The sequence below is a fragment of the Emydura macquarii genome, unplaced genomic scaffold (assembly GCF_026122565.2).
Source record: "Emydura macquarii macquarii isolate MOO-44397 ecotype Brisbane River unplaced genomic scaffold, CSIRO-AGI_Emac_v2 contig_1499, whole genome shotgun sequence".
NCBI lineage: Eukaryota > Metazoa > Chordata > Testudines > Chelidae > Emydura > Emydura macquarii.
This window is the reverse complement of record NW_027131636.1, coordinates 113,970-138,445: the sequence shown is the minus strand read 5'-3', so window position 1 is coordinate 138,445 and position 24,476 is coordinate 113,970. Positions and strand designations below refer to the sequence as shown.

The following is a 24,476-nucleotide window of genomic DNA, read 5'->3' as shown; positions in this document are numbered from 1 at the left end:
ACATTGAGCCGTTGATCACTACCCATTAAGTTTGATCATCTAGCCAGCTTTCTATCCACCTTATAGTCTATTCATCCAACCCATACTACTTTAACTAGATGGCAAGAATACTGTGGGAGACAGTATCAAAAGCTTTGCTAACATCAAGGTATATCACGTCCACCGCTTTCCCCACATCCACAGAGTCAGTTGTCTCATCATAGAAGGCAATCAGGTTTGTCAGGCATGACTTGCCCTTGGTGAATCCATGCTGATTGTTCCTGATCACCTTCCTCTCTTCCAAGAGCCTCGAAATGGATTCATTGAGGAACTACTTCGTGATTTTTCCAGGGACTGAGGTGAGGCTGACGAGTCTGAAGCTCCCCGGATCCTCCTCCTTCCCTTTTTTGAAGATGGACACTACATTTGCCATTTTCCAATCATCTGGGACCTCCTCCAATTGCCATGAGTTTTCAAATATAATGGCCAATGGCTCTGCAATACATCAGTTCACTCCCTCAGTATCCTCGGATGCACTGCATCTGGCCCCATGGACTTGTGCATGTCCAGCCTTCCTAAATAGTCCTGAACCTGTTCTTTCACCACTGAGGGATGCTCACCTTCTCCCTATTCTGTGCTGCCCAGTGCAGTAGTCTGGAAGCTGACTTTGTGAAGAGAGAGGCAAAGAAAGCATTTAGTACTTCAGCTTTTTCATCATCATCTGACACTAGGTTGCCTTCCCCATTCAGTAAGGGGCCCACACTTTCCCCTTTCTGTGGTGCTCTCACACAAAAAAAGAAAAGAAAATTAAAAATGTATATGAAAATGTGATTGTAAAAGATGACAAATTGCCAGGATGACTCAATTTCAGGTATTATATCTGTCCCTATTTAGATATTTTAAGAATATAGTAGATTTCAAGTATATTGCATTTAGCTTTTAGCAAAGTTGTATGAAATAGTTTTGGACATTCCCAAAACATAGACTGGAAGTATACATCAAGGAATGGAAATTTATTACAACTTGTATTTACAAAATTCCCTATTTTTGTTTGTACAAAAAGTAACCAAAATAATCTCACCTTGTTCGCCCACATTCACATGTTTTTGTCATAAAGGCAGGGCATGATGGGCAAGGTCCTGGATGGCAGAGGCTTAAAAATGAAAATATTTTAGTAAGTCACAAAAGATTTATGGTATCTTAATTTTTAAACTTATTTCACGTGTCAGAGAAAAGAAGCTTCTATAGTCTGCAATGATATAAAAGGCTTATAAATGTAAAGCACAACAACACATTATCAGAACATTGTATATCAATATATTTTTCCTAACTTGTGTTACAAAGATATACTTACACAAAGAAAAACTTAGTGACAATTAAGAGTGCATGAGGACCTACACCGCCTATACACCAAAATCCTTGAGAGAGCATGGAACTATGTTAAGGGCAAGGTCTCCAGTATTTGCCACCTTCACTTGAACTACAACATTGTTGATAACACACTCCTGGACTCATGAAAGCTAGGCTCACCTGCTGCTAATCTTCAAACCTGCTATTGAGTGACACCAACCCACAGAACTTTTTAGGCATTTGGCATACATTTTAATAAAATTTTCTTTCAGACTCCACAGTTGTTAGTGATGATTAAAAACATTTATCTTCGGGTATGTGCACACTGGAACTGAATGTAAATGTGACTGCAGACTGTATAAACATACCTAGTCTACCTTTAATGTAACAACTCATAGCATGGCTAAAAATAGCAGTGAAACCACTGCAGTGCAAACTTTGGCATACACTGCACAAGCCCACATGTGACCCTGGGTATGTTCTCATGTTCCTAGCCTGCACTGAAGGTCTTGCCATCATGGCTTCATCACTATTTTTAGCTGTGCTAGCTAAATTAAAGCTAGTGTGGATATGCCAACACAAACTGCAGTCACGCCTTTCTTTGACTGCAGTGTAGGCATACCCTTTGCGAAATTCAGTCTTTGACTTAAAGAATCTAACATTTAGCTCAAAGAATAGTAGATGATTCTTTTAAAATCAGAAGTTCAGGGTTCATTTCCCTACAGATGACCTGACTAGGGGCATCATTATACAACACGTAGTTACTAGAGAACAAAAAGTCATGCTGTGTTATTGTAGGTTGTACACTCACTTTGCCAAAGGAATCTCTTATTATGAACTCCAGAGGTCCAAAGCATTTTAAATCCTATAAGTAGGCTTGAAAAAAATAGATTTTTATCTGTAAATTTCAGTGAATATTGATTTCACTGTATTCTCACAAACCAATGAAAAAATATTTCCATCATAACTGAAATTTACAGATAGACATTTTCAATAAGAAAAATGCTGCTTGAGAACTTATTTGATTTAATATTTATTGTGTATATGTTGACATGCAATTTTAATAATTTGCATTTAAATAATTATCAAACTAACTTTTTCAACACTTTAAAACCACACTAGCTTTAACAGTGTGGGTATAAAGTGTTTATTTTCAACACATACTGTTGAAGAAAATAATTATGGTTGACTACCCCCACCCCATTGTCTGACCCTCCTATAATTTTCTGCAACACTGAAAATTTAAATAGATAAAAATAAAAAATGCTTAAAAATAACCATTGATATTATTTGTCAAAATAATTTAAAAAAAAAAATCAAATTCGGCTAAGCCTACCTATAAGTGTCTGTGGGGATTGAAAGAGGGATCTCTGAATCTAAAAGCATGAGTCTCTACTGCTTGATCTAAAGAATAAGGTGCAGACCTAAGCTACTAACTATGGACTAGCCCCTGAAGGGCGATAAAAGCTACACCATGTTAGGGTGGGTTACAACATCATTTTCTGAAGTCCTCTAGTGTATCTGGTGCACTGTGTTCTCCTAATCCCTCTGTCATTGCAGAGATAATGCTACTGTTAAAATTATAGCTTGTGTCCTCAGCAACATTGTGTCAGCATTAACTCCCATGCTACCCATTATACAATGTCATCAGTACAATGACAACCTTGTATAGTAACACTGTATCAATACCAACATTCAAAATAACTTTCATATTTAAAGTTTAAAAACATGTTGCAACCTTTAGCAGGCATTTTTCTAATGTATTCATAGAAAAGTATCACAACTTAAAACATCAGATACTAGGAAAAATTTAGTCACATGGGACATTTTAAAAACAGTCATAACTAACCTTGTCACATTTTATTACTACAAACCGCCAGAAAAAATTCTAGCAGCTCAAACTACAACAAACATATGGAATTGATCCTCTGACTCAAAAAAGGACTTCTTGTCCTTTTTCACCCTTATTGAACAGAAAATCCTGACACAACCTTCTCTATAATACTATAATTCTAGTATTCACCACAGTGAATACCACTGCTAACACTGTAATTCAAATTCCTTTAAAGCCTCTCTCACTCAGAAATTTGTAAAAAAAATTCTCCTTTGAGGCTCACAACTTTTCATATTTTGCTTCTCTCTGAAGGGGAGATGTTTTGTAAAATTTGAGGAAAATCCCTTCAATTATTTGAGTTACTAGTGAGGGGACACACTTCCCACATTTATTCTATAAAAACTGCTGAAACTTTCTTACCAATAATTCAAAAATAGTTTATCAGAAAAAAGATGAAAATTTAGAATGCTGTGAATCCTCAGTGAGGACCTGTGATCATGTAAGTTTTTTCCCAGGATGAGGAAACCAACATACATCACTTCTGCTCCCCAGCTGAACAGCCTGTGGGCAGAGGAAGGGCCACTAATCAACTGGAATGGAGCTCTGAAATGTCTTTGTCAGGGGACACAGACTCCTTCTCACTGCCCCCAAAATTCAGGACTGAATGGAGTATCTCTTCAGGATGCACTGGCCTGATAGAGGCAAAAGAGAAAGCAGAAAGGACCCTGAGGAGAGAGGGCTGAGGAAATACAAAAACTAAATGAAGGCTAGAAAGGAAGCACTTTACGTTTATATTATTTAAAAAAAAAACTTTAAAAAAAATTACATTAAAACAACAATACAATGTTACAATTAGAAATTAAAATAAAAAGGGTAAAGAAACGCTAAAATGTCTGAGAGTGACATTAACTGATCTATAATGCATATACATTTTTGATTAGCAATTAGACTCTTAAACACTCACCCTTAACTTGAACCTGCTTAGACTGACAATTCCTCATGCACCATGGTCATTACTCTCCAGAGAAGGAGAAACTCTTGGGATACTAAGAAAGACTACAATAGTTGGGGATATAGGAATATAGGCAGTTGGGAATATGGTGGTGGAGAAAGTATTTGGAAACTTGCCTATCTATGAGAAGATTGTGGACATCACAAAAACCCTAGATGTACTTCTGATGAGTGCTATGGAGAAGCCTGTGGTCATGTTACATATTTGTACCAGTGATACAGAAGAGAGATCCTGAAAGCTAAACTTAAACTATTAGGAAGAATGATTACATCCCAGGCCTCTGTGGGAGCCTCCTCTGAAATGCTTTCAAGTCTATGAATGAGTCCAACTAGGCAAGCCGAACTTCAGGGTCTCAATGCATGGTTGACAAGATAATGTAAAGAAAACAAGTTTAAGTTTCCTAGATGCTTGGGAAGATTTTGTTGAAGGCGAAGCCTGTACAGAAGGGATGAGGGCTCCACTTTAACTGAAATGGAACCAGACTGCGAGCACGGAAAATAAATAAGATACTTGGAGGAGTGTTTAAACTAAGAGCTGGGGGAAAGCTGAGGAGCACGTCATTGGACAGAGAGACAGCACAATTGCATCTGTATGTCAAGTAAAGAGTAGGAAGGAAAATTACAGTTGAACTAGAGGCTAAGGACAGGATAAGAACCAGGGCTGTCAAACGATTAAAAATAAATAATCACAATTAACCATGAGATTAAAAAAATAGTCGTGATTAAATCACAGCTTTAATCACATTGTTAAATAACAGAATAGCCAATTTAAATTTATTATAAATATTTTGAATGCTTTCTACATCTTCAAATACATTGATTTCAATTACAACAGAGTATAAAGTGTACAATGCTCACTTTATATTATGTTTATTACAAGCACTGTAAAAAAGGTAAACAAAATAAATAGTATTTTTCAAGTCACTTCATACAAGTACTGTAGTGCAATCTCTATTGTGAAAGTGCAACTTACAAATGTAGAATTATTATTTTACATAACTGCACTCAAAAAAACCCCAACAATGTAAAATTTTAGAGCCTACAAGTCGAAGCATACAAATGTTTAGTTTCAAAGCATACAAATGTCTGGCGTAAATACCTTGCAATACCAGCTATAACAGTGCCACGCAAACGTCTGTTCTCACTTTCAGGTGACATTGTAAGTAAGAAGCAGGCAGTATTATCTCCCATAAATATAAACAAACTGAACAAGAAGTAAGACTGAGTGGACTTTTATGAGGTGAATTGAAAAATGCTATTTATTTTATCTTTTTTTCCAGTGCAAATATTTGTAATAATAAAAAATATAAAGTGAGCACTAAACACTTTGTATTCTGTGTTGTAGCCGAAATCAATATATTTGAAAATGTAGAAACGTCCAAAACATATTTATAATAAATTAAAATTGGGTATTCTACTATTAACATTGCAATTAAAACTGTGATTAATAACAGCCTTTTTTTAATCTAGTTAATTTGTTTTGCGTTAATCACATGCATTAACTGTGATTGACAGCCCTAACAACACATGAAATTTCAGTAAAATCATTAAGATGACAGATTAAGACATTTTTTAAATGTGCTTGGTTAAAAAAAATAAAAATGATATAGAAATTTCTATACACAAACATGAAACTCCAAAGCAAAATTTAAAAGAACAAGAATACCTTACAATGGCAAATGACAGTGGGCATTGCGGAAATACAGTGGAATGACAAAAATCAGTGGGATACCATAATGCCTGGTTACAACAAAGTAAAAGACAGACTAGGCCAAATAGATGAGGGAGCAATACATAAAGGATTCCCTAGAATAGTCAGTGTTGCCTGCTCTTGAGATTATCCTGAGTGTTTGTCCTAAAGCCCCAGTTGCTAGCATCATGTGATTAATATTAGGAAACACAGAAATGACCACAATGGATCAGACTCAAGGTCCACCTAGTCCAGTACTGTCTCTAATGGTGGCAAGTACCAGGTGTCCCAGAGGAAGATGCAAGAACCTCCTAATAGGCAGACATGGGATAGTCTACTCCCAACATTAGCTCTCATCCTAATATTTCATAATTAGATTGTTTTAAACCCTGAAGCATGAGGTCTAGTATCCCTTCCAAATTATGTTATCTTTCATTACAATAACTCTTTATACCCTTGTTATCCATATACATGCCCAATCTCTTTCTGAATCTTGTTAATTTCTTGGCCTCCACAATTTTTTATGGCAAGAAGTTCCAGTCTAGTTACGTGCTCTGTAAAAAAGTATTTCTTCAATTAGTTTTGAATTTGCCACCTTTTAATTTAATTGAATGCCCCCTTGTTCTTACAGAGAGAACAGAAGATCCTGATCTACCTTCTCTGTATCATTTACTATTTTATACATACTATCATGTCCCCTCTTATTAGTCTCCTTTCTGAGGTAAACAATCCCAAATCTTTTCACTCTTCATATGAGAATTTTTTCATGTCCCAAATCATTCTAGTTATTCTGATACTTTCCCCTATGAGAGTTAAAAATTTACTTTTTAAAATGAAAGCTGAGATTCCCAGGTAAAGAGAAGGTCATTGCTGAGAAGCTAAATGGTTTCTTTGCACCATTCTTCATTGGATAGGATGTTGGACAGATACCTATCACAGATTTGATCCTTTCTGGTAATAAAGAAGAGGTGCTATCAGAGACTATGTTAGGAGAAGAGGAACAAACTGATAATTTAAAAAGCAATAAGTCATCAGGTCCAGCTGGTATACACCCAAGAAATCTGAATTGCTTCAGTGTGAAGTGGCTGAGCGACTAACAAAACAAGATAGTCTCTGAAAACAGTTTCAGAGGACTGGAGGGTAGCAAATGTTGTACCTATATTTTAAAAAGTTCTAGAGATGATCTGAGGAATTTACACACCAGTAAGCCTTACATCTATACCTTGCAAAATGGTTGAAATGATAATTTAAAATAGAACATAACACCTGAAAGATCACGTTATAATTGGGTCTAACCAGCTTCTATGAAAGGAACTAGTGTCTCAATCTCTAAGAATTATTTGAACATGTCAGTAAAATAGCAGATAAAAAAGAACCAGTTGACATCATTTATTAATATTTTGTAAGACTTTGACAAGGTCCTTTAATAGAAGCTATTAAAGAAGCTATGTAGTCTCTGTGTGAGAAGCAAAATATCAGAATAAAAAATTGACTAGATGACAGAAAATCAAGAGTAGAATTAGACAATTCTCATCATCACAAAAGGCTAACTACAGGGTGCCTCAGGATTCCATACTAGCACCAGTGTTAGCCTCTTTAATTATCTGTAACTGAGGTGAACAGTCAGATAGCAAAATTTGAAGATGATACCAAGTTATTCAGGTTTGTCAAGATCAGAAGGGACTGTGAGGAACCTCAGAGGAACCTAACCAAGGTGAATGAACAAAACTACAGTAAATGATTTTCAATGTCAATAAGTGTAAAGTAACGTAATTCACACTGGAGGAAAATAATTAAACTACACAGACCCTTACAGGGTTCTAAATTAACTTTATCAGTTCAGAAAAGAAATGTAGGCAATTGATAGAAATATCTATTGCCAATAGAGATAAGGATTATATTATATATAAAAATCAAGAATAAAAGAAATCCTAGCAATGACAGCGATTCAGTACTAGGTGAGATGGTAAAAAAAAAAAAAAGGTCAATTAAGATGGAGAAAAGATTAAAGCAGCCTGCACTGTTTGGTAAGCTGGGTTCATTTAAGCAATATGCATTTTAATACACCAAAATACAATGTCCTACATATCTAAGAACAAAAAGAGTGCAAGTCACAATTACAAACTCGGTGATTGTACTTGGAAAGCAGTGACTGAAAAGTGATTTAAGGGTCATGGTAAATAACCAACTGAACAAGCACTTCCCACTGCAATGCTAAAGAGAGTTAAATAAATACAATCCTTGGATGTATAAAGAACAGGAAATATCAAGAAGTAGGGTGATGATACTACCTCTGTACACACAATCGTGGTGAGATTATTACTGGAATGATATGACCAGTTTGTATGCAGTTTTACATCCACACTACATAAATGTTGAAAATTTAGCAAGGGTTCTGAAGAGAGCTAGAAGAATGATCTGAGGTCTGCAAATGCTGCTTTACAATGGAAGACTTAAAAAGCTCTACCTATTTAGCTTATCAAAGAGAAGGTTAAGCGATTACTTGATCATGTGTCAGAAGTACCTCCATAGGGAGATCAGTTTTCTGGTGGTAGAGGGCTCTTTAGTATAGACATAAGAGCTTATGTGTGGAAGCAGGATTTATCTAGTTTCAGGCTAGGAATGAGGTAAAAAAATTTAACAGTGAGGATAATTAACTATTGGACAAACTTACCTAGGGATTTGGTGGATTCTCCATCACTTGAAGTCTTTAAATCAAGACCGTCTTTCTAAAAAAACATACTCTAGCTCAACTACAAGATATGAGCTGATGCAGAATTCCACACAGTAAGCCATATGACCCGTACTATGCAGGAAGTCAGGGTAAGTAATCATAATGGTCCCTTCTGGCCTTACAAATTTATGAATCTGTACAAAACTAGGTATACACTGCTAAAAAGGTGGGGAAGATATTTGATTAAATAATGAAAACCTAAACAAAGCTCCTTAGTTTGCATTTTTGTATTAGAATATATTAATTTTTCTTTTTTCATTATTATTACTCCTACTTCAAACGCCTGAATAAGAATTGGGATCCATTGTGCCAGATACATGTAGAAAGAAAAGTCCATGCCCCAGAAATTTACAATCTAAAAACACAAGATAAACAAATAATATTAAACAACCACTAACAAGTTTTAAATATCTGAGAGGACATTGGGTACACATTTGGTTTTATTCTCTTCTTCCCCATTATGTTTAATTTCTCAGAAAGTTCTTGAAACTACAGTGCTCAAGCAGGATCAGTTCTCATTATAGAGAAATACCAAAATTCTTTTCACTGGTATGATTTCCATCTTCTTAGAAGACCTCATATTATGCATCTGTATTGACATATATGGATATTGGGAGATGGGGGGAGGGGAGATTTTTTTTAGTTTAACTTCCAAGGTCACAAAGGGATATCATGCACTTGGAAAGTCACATTTCCATCTAATGTTTTGTACTCACTATTGTTGTAAGTAGCCTTAAGATTACCATAACTCAGACAGACTAAAGAAAAATCTATTTAATCAATGTATTTACTTTCTACATTTAGCAGCACCTTATGAACAGTCAATATGGCTGTTCTGATGATGGTGCATGCCTTCCTTAGGCTCTGCTAGAGCAGATCTACTAGCAACAGCAGCAGCAAAGCTGAAACTAAAAAAGCAGGAGACATTCTGGGCCTGTCTAAATGACCCTTCTAAAACTTCTTAGCTTTTTAAAAGAAGTTTTAAAGAAAATTTTTAAGTCAGTCAATATAAAAAAGAGTCAACTTGACAATATCCCTATAGCACACTAACTTGCAAGAGACATTAATAGACATTTTCATAAATTTTAAGGATGGGATGAAGCATTATTATCTAGTCTAACCTCCTGAATAATATAGACCATAAAATTCCAGTCAGTATATTCTGCATGAAGCCCATAACACTATTTGAGAATCACAGATAAGGTAATTTGCCCAAAGCCAACTTTGCTGCCGTCAGTGTAGACATAGCCCTAGGTTCTAAGTTCAAAGTTGCCGCCATTAGATGGACTTATCTGGATTGACTGAGTGGTCAGTGAAGACCCACTCAGTTGATCCAGAAGTCGACTCTGTTAATCCACGCCCCCAAGAGACATAGCACTGTGTCGACAGGAACGCGAGTCCCGTCGGCGCAGTGCAGTGAAGACAGCGCGCAGAAGAGAAGCACAGCAGTCGACGGGAGTTACGCAAGTTCTCTGCATAGTTTGTGTAACTCCCATCGCCTGCCGCCGAAATGCTGGGGTAAGTGTAGACCAAGCCTCTGTCTCTTGATATCCAATCCAGCACCCAACCCACTGACCATCTTTCCTCACTTTAAGGTGAAACGAACCTGCAGCTACTACTTATTATTATATTACTAAGCTAGAAAATGCCTTTTTAAAGCAGTTTTAGAAAATGGGGAAATTATAGATTTACCTACTAAGTTTATCTTTAAACAGTAAACGGGGACACAGTGGTCAACATTTTTAAATGTACTCATTTTTCTTCTATAAAACAGGGTGCACATTCTATGATCTTGGGGGCAATACTTACAAGACACTATTTCGGCAGCCTAGCCCAAAAACTAACCACTCCTAAAAAATTTTATTTTATTTTTCATTCCCATATAAATTCTATGAAAGATGAGCTGTAACACTTAAAATCTAATTTTTTCAGCCATAAGCACAAGCCTTTAAACAAAGATTAAAATTCCTAAAAATTTCAACATTTGTTATATTTAGTTATGTTATAATTTTATTTCTTTTGCAATGAGATCAGAATTGAAAATGCATTTATTATTTTCCCCCTATAAAACTGAGTGAATAGGAACAGTGAGAGCCACTGTACTAATTCCACTCTTCTACTAGAAAATATACATGATCTGGTGATGCATAAAATGTAATATATTTTATGCTCAGAATTAAAGACATTAAAAACATTTAAATTTTTACACTTTCCTAAAGGAACCTGAAAAACGTCCAACAAATAGTAGCTTGCATTAGTCACTGAAAGCCTGAATCTTTTTCATACTGGTAAAGAAAACCCCGTTCTATAATAATCAATTTCATACAAATCTTTTGTTCATTCACTTAACAGCCATCAGAACAGGGGTTTTAAGAATTAAGTGACCAGCAAATTGAAAGAAAAATACAAATATCCAAATAGATATCCACAGATGTCACAAATGCTTGTAGATCATTACAAAACATTCTGAAACACTCTTACTTACATATTACAAGAATGTGGACAGTCCTGACCTGGTCTTCTCTTTCTACAAAGTTCTCCACAGCTATGTGGAATTTCATTTCTATTCCATTCAGGGTTGTTTACCTTACCTAAAAAGCAAAATAAAACAAAACTAATGCAAAATAAAGCATCTGTATACTTCGATACAATAATGAACATAAAGGCAAAATAAGGTAAACATACTGAGAGTGATGAGGGAGGGACTATCTTGGACTTTGAGGACTCACTTTAGTGAGGTGGTATTCTACGTTTTTTAGAATATAGGTGGCAACTTTTCCAAGATAGGCTGATTTTAAGAAGTGGCAGCTGACAAGCTGCTCAGAAGTTTGGAAAGTTAGTGTAAGTCTCAAACATATGAAACAGTGGTCAGATATTGGTGAGGTATCCAAAGGTATGCAGTTAGTTCATGTATCTCATGAGTCTCCAATTTTTCATGTATCAGCCTTTACATGCTAAAGTGGAGATCTAGGCTCTGAATTTACACAGAAAAGTTGCACCTGTTTAACTTAAACTTCTTCTTAAACTGATAATTAAAACTAGTGCAAGCCCCTGTGTGGACATTTCCAATCAATTTAAGCTAAACGAAGAAAGCCACTCTTATACCAAAGTAAGAGAATGTCCGCACAGGAGTCTGAATTGATTTAACTATATTGGTTTAAATGCACACCTTACGTTATATTAGTACAACTTTTCTACATGGAGAAGTGCCTATAATAGATACAGATTACCTCTACTGTAAAACAAAGAGATACCTTTATGCTAGTTGTTTTCTAGATTTTTTTCCCCTACTAAATGTCTTTGTATCATTACTGATTTAACATTCCTAATAAAGGTTTTATTTTTACATTTAACTAAATATTGGCTATATATAGTTTCTATATAGGAATGAAACTTTTGGAAATGTATGGAAAAATTCTTCAATAATATTAGAATTTACCAATTAAGGAACAGGAACTGAAAGGGGAGGTTACTTACTGTAACTAATGGTTCTTCGAGATGTGTGGTCCCTATCTGGATTCTATTGTGGGTGTGCATGCACCAGAGCCAGAACTGTTGAAAGCAGTGTCCATCATGTGCATGCCTTGCATCGTCCACGTGGTACATCTGAGGTCTTATGTGGCTGCGTGGGTCGACACCCCCTCTTTTCCTCTTTCTAAGAGGCATCGAGCCCTAAGCACAGAGGACTGAGGGCAGGACTGGAATACAAATAGGGACCACACACCTTGAAGAACCATCAGTTACAGTAAGTAACCTCCCCTTCTTCTTCGAGTGATGGTCCCTATGTGGATTCCATCGTGGGAAGCATAGCAAGCAGTAATCAATATGGAGGTGGTGCTAGGGCTCCATGGATGCCAAGGTTTATAGGACTGTGTTGCCCACTGGTGATTTGATGATGGCAGCATAAGCCAGAGTGTAATGAGCTGTGAATATACATACAGAGGTCCACGTTGCAGCTCTGCAGATATCCTACCATGGAACGTCGGCACAAATGGTCGTCGTGGTTGCTTCTGCTCTTGTTGAGTGCGCTCGGACACTTGGTGGGAGCTAGACTAGGCAGAGGGAGTAGCATTCCGTGATGCAATGAACGATCTAGTGAGAGATACACTGGAAAGATAGCGGACCGTTGCAAGGGGCGTGCACTATTACAACAAAGAGTCTCGGCGAGGTCTGGAAGGGATAAGTGCACTGAAGATAAAAGGCCAGTGTGCATCTGATATTGATGGCATGTAGAGCTCTTTCCCTATTGGAAGAGTGAGACTTAGGGTAGAAAATGGGGAGGTGAATGACTTGGTTGAGGTGGAACTGGGGAAATACTTTAGGAAGAAACTTAGGGTGAAGTCATAGAGACACTTTGACCTTGTGGAAAATAGTAAAGGGGCGGGGGTGTCTGCCATCATGGCTGCTAGTTCACTAACCCATCGAGCTGAGGTAATAGCCATAAGGAATATTATTTTCATAGATAGGTAAGTAAGAGAGCAGGAGAATAAGGGTTAAAAGGGTGGCCTTGTAAGTGTTGAAAGGACTAGATTGAGGTCCCAAGCCAGGGTGGAGTCCCTGACAGTCGGGAACAAGTTGAGTAAACCCTGTAGAAATCTAGCAGAAGTTGAGTGACTAAACGTAGAAGAGCCATTCACATGTGGGAGGAAAGCGCTAATGGTCGCTAGATGAACTTTTATGGAGGAATGGGCAAGGCCTGACCATCATAGGTGGAGAAGGAAATCCTGGACAGTTGGCACAGGCATGGCTGATAACGAGTGATGATTGACTGAAGCCCATTGAGTAAAGCGTCACCATTTGGTAGCAAGCTCTGGTTGCAGGATGTCGGCTGTATGTGAGTACCTGTCGCACTGGGGAGGAGCACACATTGTCCACTTGTGAGCACCATCCAAATACCAAGCTGTAAGGTGGAGTGATGCAGAATTAGGGTATTGGATGCAGTCATGTTGTTGAGTGAGTAGGTTCAGTACAAGCGGGAGAGGAATTGGAGGGCAAGTTGATAGGTGCAGTAGATCCAAGTACCAATGTTGTTTGGGCCACAATGGGGCTCTGAGTATAACCCGTGCTTGGTTCTGTTTCAGTTTGCTGAGTATCCGAGGAAAGAGAGGAATGGGTGGAAAAGTGTACCAGATTTCTGGCATCCACGGAATGGCATCCCCCTGTGAACGCCATCCTATCGTGTCCCTGGAGCAGAAGAGGGGGAGTTTGCTGTTTGTCACCTAGGCAAAGAGGTCCCATCTGGGGGTTCCCCACCACTGGAAGATGTCCCAGAGAATGGGGTCGTGGAGTTCCCACTCATGAGTGAGATGGAAGGAGTGACTCAGCTCATCTGCAAGGACATTGTCTGTACCAGTGAGTGTGTCGCCTGTAATGTGATATTGTGCAGAAAGCACCAGTTCCAGAGGCAGACTGCTTCTTGTCAGAGGGATAGGGATCTGGCTCCCCCGTTTGTTCACATAGAATACTATTGATATGTTGTCCGTAAGGAGTTGAACGTGCTTGCCCTGGAGTAGGGAAAAAGGTCATGGCAAGTACGTAGGACAGCTCTCATTTCTAGAATATTGATATGCATCCACGCCTCTCTGGGGGAACTACAGCCCTTGTGCTGTGTGGCCCTGTACATGGGTGCCCCAGCCCATGAGTCACGTATCCGTTACCAGGATCATGTCTGGTTTGAGTTGGTGGAATGGTTTGCTCACCAGAACTTTGGATGGATTGTGCACAATACCAGAAAGGCTAGCATTCATGGAGGGAGGGAAACCCATTTGTTAAGGTGGTCATTCTGCAGGTTGTACACTGTCTGTAGCCAATGTTGCAGGCACCACATATGGAGCTGGGCATACAGGGTGACTGATGTGGATGTGGCCATGTCTCCAAGAAGTGAGACACACAGATGGAGTGCGTGCGTGGATGGTGTTCTAACCGTGTAAATGCTGGTTGTGAGGGCTATGTGACCATCTCTGGGGAGAAACACTCGCACCACTTGAGAGTCTAGCATGGCTTCCATAAATGTGAGATTTTTGGTGGGAATGAGAGTGAATTTGTCTTTGTTGATGCATATGCCAAGGTTGGCAAAAAGGTCTTGTAAAGTCTGGATAATCACAAGCAGACATTCACATGATGATGACACCAATAGCCAGTCATCTAGGTAAGGGAACAGGGAGTGACCCAGGTGTTGCATGTGCACCACCACAACTGTAAAGACTTCCGTGAATATCTGTGGTGCAGTAACTATCCTGAAGGGGAGGACACAGAACTGATAATGGGATTGCCTGATATTGAACAGAAGAAACTTGAGGTTGGCTGGATGGATGTCCACATGAAAACAGACATCTTTCATCTTGAGATCCACAAATCAGCCCCCACGTTTAAAGGAGAGGGTGATTTGAGGTATTGTTACCATTCGGAAGGGGAACTTGCGGATACATTTGTTAAGAGTTCGCAGATCCAAGATGGGTCTGAGGTCTCCTCCTTTCTTCGGAATGAGGCAGTGGAGGGAGTAGAAACCATGGTTCCAATAGCAGGAGGGGACTTGTTCTATGGCACCTTTCTGGAGCAATGTCAATGTCTCCTTGGATAGGAGATGGATCTGATATGTGTCTGCCTTGGTGGCCCATGGTGAGTGGTGGGGCAGAAAGGTGTGGAATTCTATAGAGTAGCCTTGCCATATGATGTCTTGGACTCATCGGTCAATGGTGATCTGACTCTAGTTGTTGAAAAAGGGAGCAAGATGGCCTCCGAATCGAGGTTGGGATGGGGAGGGGTTCACAGTTCTCCAGTTGAGAGTCAAAAATGTTGTCACGAGCATTGGTGAAGCATAGAGATCACAGGTGTGGCCAGCAGGAGAGTATCAGTTGTTGTGAGCATTGCTGCCAACGCTGTTGCTCCTGTGAATGTGGAGGATAAGACTGATAGGCTTGGTAAATGGGTCGGGATTGGTACTGAAGTCGTTATGCTTGCCTATGCTGGAATCTTGTGAGGGCTGGGGTAAAAAGGTCCAATGATGGAAGTGTGGCCCTGGAGTCCTTCAAGGAGTTACAGCTCTCGTCTATTTTGTCACTGAACAACTTTTGATTGTCAAATGGCATATCTTCTAGGGTCGTCTGAACCTCTTCTGGAAACCTGACGATCTGCAGCCATGAGTCTCATCTTAATATAAGACCAGATACTAGGGATCACACTGCATCCACTGCCACCTGGACCCACTAGCACTAAGACTATATATACCTACTATAATTGATAACAAAAATATTTATTTTCCTATGCAGGTTCTAAAGAGGATGTTCCGATTCTAGCCATGCAGCAGGAAGAGAAAACTGAGGGGGCATCAACCTGTGCAGCCACATAAGACTTCAGACATACCAGGTGGACGACATGAGGCATGCACGCGGGTCAACACACACTGCTTTCAACAGTTCTGATTCATGGTGCGCATGCGCACCCACAATGGAATCCACAGAGGGACTATCACTCAAAGAAGAAATATGAAATACACTCACCACAAAAACAAGTGTAAGTGGTAGGAACTCGTGTTGAAGCATTTTGACAAGCAGGACATCTCCAACCATTATTGCCATCTGTAAAAAAAATATACAATAGTTTAAAATTATGTTTAAGACAGATGATAAATAATTTAGAATAGTGGCACAGGACAGCAAACCTTTTTCACACTTTCCTAATTTCACCATTTCAAGTAATACTATACTATAATACCATATAGAAATCTGATTTAGCAATGTGTTCACACTCAGTTTAATAAGTTAGTGCTATACAAAAAACAGTGACCCAATTTGAACAAAATAAAACTGAACTGATAGTCTCAAAATGAAATTGCTAATTCAGGATCTTCAATGAGTGGCAGTGTTCTTATTGAGGGTCCTGCAGGGATTGGTTGTCAGGCCAATGTTACTGTATTTTTATCAGTTACCTGGAAGAAAATATAAAATCATTACCAATAAAGTTTGCAAATGAAACAAAGACTGTTGGGGTGGTAAATACCAATGGGGACAGCATATTATCAAGTGATTTTGATTGCCATTATGATGGATGAAATCAAAATACATTTTTAATACAACCCAACACAAAGTCATAAATTTAGGGACACAGATTATAGGCCATGCTTACAGAGTGACAGCCTGTATTCTGGAAAGCAGTACTGAAGAGGACTTTGGGTCAAAGTAAATCAACTGAACATGAATTGCTAACATAACAATGTGTCAAAATGGACTAACATGATCATTGGATGAATAAATAGTATATAAGGAAAGTAGTAATCCCAGTACATGTCATTGCTGAGACCATTATGGGAAAACTGCATCCAGTTCTGATGTGCACAATTCAAAAAGGATGTTGAAAAGCTAGAGAGGGTTTAAAGAAGAGCCACAACTAAGGATTCGTGGCATGAAAAAACACTTTATAATTAGCAATGGAGTTCAATATATCAGTTTATTGCAGTAAAAGTGAGCAGATCACTTGGTAATAGTTTATAAGCACTACGCAGAGACAAATCATCTAACGGTAAAGGGCTCTTTAATTCAGCTGCTAAAGCATAACTAGAAAGTCAGCTGCTCTGAGAAATATGTATGGGCAATTATGCTTTTTTGTGGGGAAACAAGCAGCAATATGGTCTTCTGAACTCAGTCATCTGCAATAGTTTAGTGTATGACTGCAAGATGGACATCACTCTGATTATTACAATATTACAGAACATAAGGCCCAGGAAAACAACTGTAGTAGATCACAGAGCAGAGAAAATGCCCCCAGGATTCAGTGTCTGTATGAGACTGAGTGCTTCCATGAAAGCATGAAGGGTTTTAATGAAGGAAAACCAAGGGAAAGACTTCAAAACCTTTCATCCAAAAGCCACACTGGACAGACACCACATCTATTTTACAACGCTTGATAAAGATGTGCACTGAAAAGCAAAAAGACGCAGCAAAATTCCTTGAATGAAGCTCATTGCTGTTCTAGCCAGCAAATAGACAAATGCTTGATAGAGTAAGACCTCACGGAGGAGGATCTTTTATGAACAGTGTGTAGTCCAGAAAAGATTCTTGGATATATCTGACATGAAATAGTGGATATGGATGATTTGTGCCCTTATATTCCCCCATATCATCCTAAAAAAACATTTTCTTGAAGATGTAGTTTTGTGTCAACAGAATTTGATTGCTCACACCATCTTCAAAGCATGTAACTATTTCCCTGATTGCTTAAGGGCTTTGACACAAAAAAGGTAAAGGAAAAGTTTGTTTTACATGATGCACCATAATTTTAGGAAGTAGAAACAATGGTGTAGGTCTGAGAATCATCTTATCTGGGAAGAGTTACACACAAGATTTGCACATCTAACTCTCGATGGCCAAGGAGATTGGCCTGAAGCACCAAATCATTCTACAAGTAGCACAGACGCAGCTTAGAAGAACCAAGAAATGTGACGGTACAGCAAAAAAGCTAGAAGGAAGGAACAGGCTACAAGGCTATTAGAGCTTGAATCTGCAGGAAGCTAGGATTTAGAACTGGAATCCATTTAGAAGAAACTCCATTGTATCCTTGGCCACAAGACAACTGGAATGTACTTTGTACTGTAACTGGAGTTCTTCAAGATATGTTGTCCATATGTTCATTCGCTCTTGGTGAGCACATGGTCACTGTGCACGAATTTTGGCTGGCAGTATCTGCATTGCACGCATGTGCCCTGAGAATCCTCTTGCTCCACAACAAGGGCATATAAGGGCAGAACACACCAAGTGCCACTGAACTTCCTCTCAAATGCTGAATCCGAGACATAGGAGATGGTGGACAGGTTGTGGAATATGCATACGGAAAACACACCACAAAGAACTCCAATTACAGTACAATTAAAGTAAACATATGGTAACTTGTTCTTTGAGATGTGTGGGCATGCCCAGCACAACAGAGCAAGAGAACTTCGCCTAGCAGTACCTGCAGGGCAGTGTTTGTGCCCTCTGGATCTCAGCCTCTCACATCGCTATTAAAGGGCAGCACCACCCAACTCCTCCCTCAGTTCCTTCGCACTGAACATCAAGAATTAAGACACTGATATGAGGGGACAGAAGGTGGCTTGTGGAATAAACATGTCCTGACCAATCCATCATGAACCTGGATCTGCAGGGTTTATAGGAGCAGCCACGCTCCAAGCTCCATCTGGGAGCTTGCTAATGCTTGCTTACCTAAAACCTGTTGGAAGCTCAGTACAATTTAAGTTGCTAGCTTCAGTTGCTTGCTTGGCTATTTTGACCCTTGTAACATGACATTTTTTAGTTGGCAGAAATTAATAGTACAACTGAGTTAATTAATAGAACAACCTTGCAAATGTCTCAGTTTCTGCATACTACAGTAAATAACAAGACAAAATACACAACATGTATGCTTGCAGCTGCACATAGATAATAGTTGATAGGAACAAGTTATTCTTGAACGTCTGGGGGTACAGTTTCATTGCCAAGGGACATATTTTTACACTGCCCCTACTATCACCAAATGTTGTTTTAACAACCCCAATTATCGTAATAAAAATAAAATGTAATTAAAAATAAAAACCCAATATAAATAAATTAGCATATACAATAATAATTAAAAATAATTAAATAAGAGCTGTTTATAAAAATATAAAAAGTCACTAGTTAAACAAAAAGATATGCTCCATCAACACCTGACTCCACGGGAGGTGCTGTCGGTCAGACCAGAGGCTACTAACTCCACGGCGGGGCCCCTAAAAAAACCCATTCCTGTATACAGCCTTCTGAGTAACTGCCTAGCTCTCCAGGCTGAATAAATACAATATATAATCGTTAATTTTAAGTTTTGTATTCAGCTAGTATATCAATAAAAAAACTTTTACATTAAACCGTATTAGTCTGCAAATCAGCCGTAAAGTGTCTCACTAGTACTCACACTAATCACTAAGTGTCCAGTATCAACAATTGGCATCCCCAGGTGGGCTCAATCAGCTGTGAATGACAATCTTGGAGGCGTATGGTGCAAGGGTTTCTCTCCCTGCGTGTAAGCAGGGTAGCAACCTGTCTGGCATGGTTCTCCGCGAAGCTGTATCTGTATTTGACTTCAGGAGGAGAGCATTATGTCCTCTACAGGAATGTGTTGTGAGTCAGGCAGTCGAGGGGTTGCCACCCCCATCCTCCTTTCGCTAGAACCAGTCTCAGATATGGAAGCTTTTGTAAATGGCCAGGAAAAAAACCCACGGTCTGGAGGAGCATTTAAGAGTAAAATAGCTTATGCAGACTTGATGTTCCAGTAGAAACAATTCATAGAAACGAAGCCTGAGCGTAAAAAAAAACACTTGGCTGCTTTACATGGTCTCGTTTTAGTATCTAAAAGCCTTACTAAAAATTTTTTTTTAAAAAGCTCATATCTAAAAAGCAAAATGTAAAAACGTGCAAGTTCAGTATGCATTGTCCTTTAAAAAAACAAAAAAACAAAAAAATGAGGGCCAGTCCCATGCAGTTTGTTTGTGGCAGTGTCTCAGTGTACAAAGCAATTGGCTGCTGCTCAGGGAATTATTGCTGCCATGCAGGCAGACGGAGGTTATGACGGTGCAGAGGGTGATGGTATGCAAAATTTTAAACTGTCAGCCTTCTGTTATGCAGAGCCTGACTGGAATAAAAAACAGTTAGATCAGAGCATAGAATGTCCTTCTCCCTATGCTTCTCTCAGGCAACACCTGGCTAAGGGAAATATGCCACAGGCTGCTGCGCCCATGGCTCCTGTGCTTATAAAAACAAAACAAAACAAACAAACAAACAAACAAAAAAAACTATTAAAAAAACTATTAAAAAAACCAAAAAACCCACCACCCACACTACCACAAAAATAAATAAAATACTAAGACCTAAACAAGTGCAGGCACTAAAAAAAGCTTTAAAAACATCACCCCTAACAATGTGGTTGCCTGGTGTACACAGCTTACCACAGTGCCTCAATTAAATTATAGTAATTATGCCTTCCTCTTAAGGGAATGTCTCCCATTAAACACTTTTCTGGGATCTCCTGTAAATATACAAAAAAGAAAAAAAGCACAGAAGGGTACCCTTATGAGGGATGTCTTTAAGATAGTAAATCCTGGCAAGCACATTGAGGTGCATTTTTATCTGAAGCGGCAAGCCCTAAAAAAAACACCCTAATGCTTATTTAAAATGTAAAAAAAGCCCATGGCAAGCTATGGGGCACAAAAAAAAAAAGGTCAAGACCTTATAAACACAGATTTTCCAACTCGTTTAATAAAAAAACTACATCCACAAGTAAAAAGTGCTTTAAGTACTCTGAATTTAACAGCTATGATATCAAAGGCAGTGTTACAAAAAGTTCAGAAAACTCATTTACTAGTGAGCCAAGCCATCCCTAATAAGCACAAAAAAAAAAGCTGCTGCACTAACAAAACAAAAAACAGTGGCTGCTCAAATCACCTTTCAAAATCAAGGGAGCAAGGAAGGTGATTTAGTCCCTGAGGGAATTAACAGAGGGCCTGGCTGAGGGCTAAGCCATGGGAGGATCGATCCCCTGCACTAGGTACTGTGGAATCGAGTTCTCCAATATGCCCCTAAAGGTCTAATTGATAGCAAATCAAATAAGCAGCTGGCTGAGCTGATTTGTCAGTAGAAAAGGGAGTCCCACACCTCCTGAGGGGAAGTCCTCGGAGGCATGGGGGGGCGGGCATCCCCAAGTCCTCTAATACATGCAGCACTTTTAGCATCTGATAAATGATGACGACTCACTATTTGGGTGGATTTTGAACACGACAAGCATCTGCATTTGGACAGCATATGCTTGTAGATACTGGTGCCACTATTTCATTGATTGATGACCACTTAGTTCCTGCAATGGTCAAGTTAAAGGGAAATCACCAGCAAACATTAGAGGAGTTTGAAGGTTCCATCATAGATATGCCCCACTCTCATCCCCCAACTTACACCATTATAAAAAAAAACATGGACAGGGATATTCGGTTTGGCATATGCTGGTGAAGCAGCTATTTTGGGCATGAATTGTATGCTTAAAACTCAGGCTGTTGTTGATTTAGCTAATTGGGTGTTGTGGTTTGGATTAGGAATTCCTAGAGTTGTTGCAGCTGCGCACAGGGTGGCAGCTCTTAAAGCACCAGAGCCACTCTCAGTTACAGCAGAATGGTATTCCCTGGATGTTGCTAACATAGTACAGGCACACCCACAAGCATAGGCCAAGAATAAATTGGATTTGGCCAGGTGGATGCCTGTGTTTTTATTGTAGGACCTAATCCACCACCCCAGAAGCAGTACAAATGCCCAAAGGAGGCTGAGAAAAAATTGTTACCCACAATTACTGCTTTCTTGCAGCAAGGAGTGCTAGTAAAAATTAATAGCATAAACAACTCCCCCATATGGCCAGTCCGTAAAGCAGATGGGAAAACCTGGCGACTTACAAGTACATCACAGGACTTTGAATACATGTACACCCAAGACAGCCCCTGTGGTGGCCAAGTTACTAGAAGTGATGGCTTCAATAGGTATGGGAGCTAAATGGTTTTCAGTATTGGTTTTATCAAATGCATTCTTTTCTATTCCTCTGCATCCTTACTGCTGGTATAAATTTGCTTTCACTTACAGGGACTGTCAACTCACTTCCACTCGTGTTCCACAGAGGCTACACTGCTCCCCCATGATTTGCTATGCCCATGTTATTAACTTATGGCATTAACATACCCGGATAACACTAAACCATTTATGTTGCAGTTAGCTCATTCCCCAAAAGGAATAGGAGTTATTTTAAACCAGGAGGGGCTCTCTGGCCAAAAGCCAGTGGCATTTGCCTCCCAAGTCCTGGAAGGGTCAAAGATCACCTTTACCCCTTGTGAAAAAGAAATGCTAGCATTGGTATGGGCCTTGGGGCACTGGCAATACCTTACTGGTTCTGCCCCAATTATTTTGCGAACGGTCCACACCCCTCTTAAGTACGTAGTGTCTGGGAAAATCAAAAAAGGGCATGTATCCAGCCCTAGATAGACTAAATGGACCATAACTTTAATCAATAGAAATGTGGAAGTCCAACCACCTACAGCTTCCAACCAGGCCCCATATGGCCTGATAATTGAGGTTGCGGAGCATAATTGCCCTCTCCCTCCAATAGAACCAGCCCTTCCCAATCCTTTTCAGCCTGTAAGTGACTGAGAAGCCATAAAAAGTCTACCTGAAAAGCCAGAGGTTTGGTTTGTGGATGAATCCTCTTACATAATACAACACTCTCCCAAAACAGGTATGTAACAATTCGCTCTCCAAAAAAACCCTTATGGCAGAAAGCTGCATGCCACACTCCATACAAGCAGCTGAACTTGTTGCTGTGCATGCTGCATTAATGGGTGCTGGGACTAATACCCCTGTAGTTATAGCCTCAGACTCTGACTGGGCTATACAAGCATGCTTAAATTAAATGCCCATATAAAAAAAACCCCATGCATAGCTTACATGGTAAACCCATCTGTCATGCTAAAAAAATGAAGGCATTATAAAAAACTGAACTGCAACACCAAGCTCCAATCCGGCTGCCATAAAAATTTAAAAATAGTAACAAAATAAAATAATAAAGCAAACAAAGCAGCCAAGGAGGGGGCACAAACAGGTTCAAACTGGCAGACGCCAATCATCCCAATAGCTGTAGCTCAACAAATCTAAAAAAAAAATCTGTACCCATTATAAATTTAGTGGCCTTGCAGAAAAAATAATGCTGGCATACAACAGCTGCTGCAATAAATAAATAAAAAATTAAACAGCATTCAAATGGTTTGCTTATGACCAAACAAAAAAAATCAAAAAAGTACCAGTACAAATTATTCCAACAGAACAACAACAAAATTTAATAGCAGTGTGTAAACCAGTTTAGTATAAAAAAAACTTTAAACCGCTTAAAAACAGTAAAATAATCGCCAAAAATAAAACAAAATGTAAAACGCTAAGTAAACAATTGCATAGCCTGTGCAGTAAACAACCCAAATGTTTCTTTTTTCTTTTTTTTTTTTAAAAAGGCCCATTAGGCCCCCAAAAGCTTAAAAAATCCTAAAGTTGCCTCCAAATAAATTATATTAAGTTTCCCACCAGTAAAACAGGCCATCGTTACTGTTTAGTAATTATTAATTCATTTACCAAATAGGTCAAGGCCTTTCCCACGTGAAACAACACTGCTCATACCAGAGTTAAATATTAGTAAATCACATCTTCTCCAAATAAAGGCTCCCAAAAATATTAACTGTAATAATGATCCTCACTTTATTAATAAAATTTTAAAAAGCCTTATACATAAAACAAAAATGGCATATACCATACCATCCTCAAAGTTCGGAAGCAGTAAAAGGCACCAATCAAACTTTGAAATTAGCTTTAAAAAAATAATCAATGCTCAAGGCAAAAATTAAAATACCAAATTGCCCTTAATATTCATGGTTCTAAAAGTAACAAAAGCAGCACATGGGTATGCCCCCTTTAAAATTATAACGAAACATAAAATAAAATCCTTAAAGCACTGGTAAACAAATGGTCCTCCAAATGAACTCCAACCCAAATTGTTAGCTGATCAGTATGTGTCGCAGTTGCTACAAAATATTATACGCATACATCAGCAAGTGGCCAATGCACTTAGTACAAATGTTTTAAAAATGAATCAGCGAATTGGCCCCATATTAAAACACCAAAAATAGCAAATTAAAAATCAAGTGCTGTACAAAGTTACAAATAATTTTGCACATGCTTTAAGCCCACAATGGATGGGACTTGTGTTTATAGTAAATAAAGTCAGCCCCACTATATATCAAATAAAAATTAAAAAGAAAAAAAGAAAAGCATTGTATTAGTTTCATTCTTCACAGCTCAAGGCAT

General features: G+C 38.7%; 1 protein-coding gene across 2 annotated transcripts in view; it reads right to left on the bottom strand.

The window, feature by feature from the left end:
• The window catches only part of NFX1 (nuclear transcription factor, X-box binding 1), a 211,473-nt gene that overhangs the window by 125,788 nt on the left and 61,209 nt on the right, over nt 1–24,476 (bottom strand). For both annotated transcript variants that reach the window (XM_067554685.1, XM_067554686.1), the window contains exons 4-6: nt 16,098–16,175; nt 11,084–11,189; nt 1,061–1,132 (exon numbers count right to left, since the gene is read on the bottom strand). In XM_067554685.1, the coding sequence (XP_067410786.1) occupies nt 1,061–1,132; nt 11,084–11,189; nt 16,098–16,175 (256 nt within the window). The remainder of the gene's footprint in view (nt 1–1,060; nt 1,133–11,083; nt 11,190–16,097; nt 16,176–24,476) is intronic.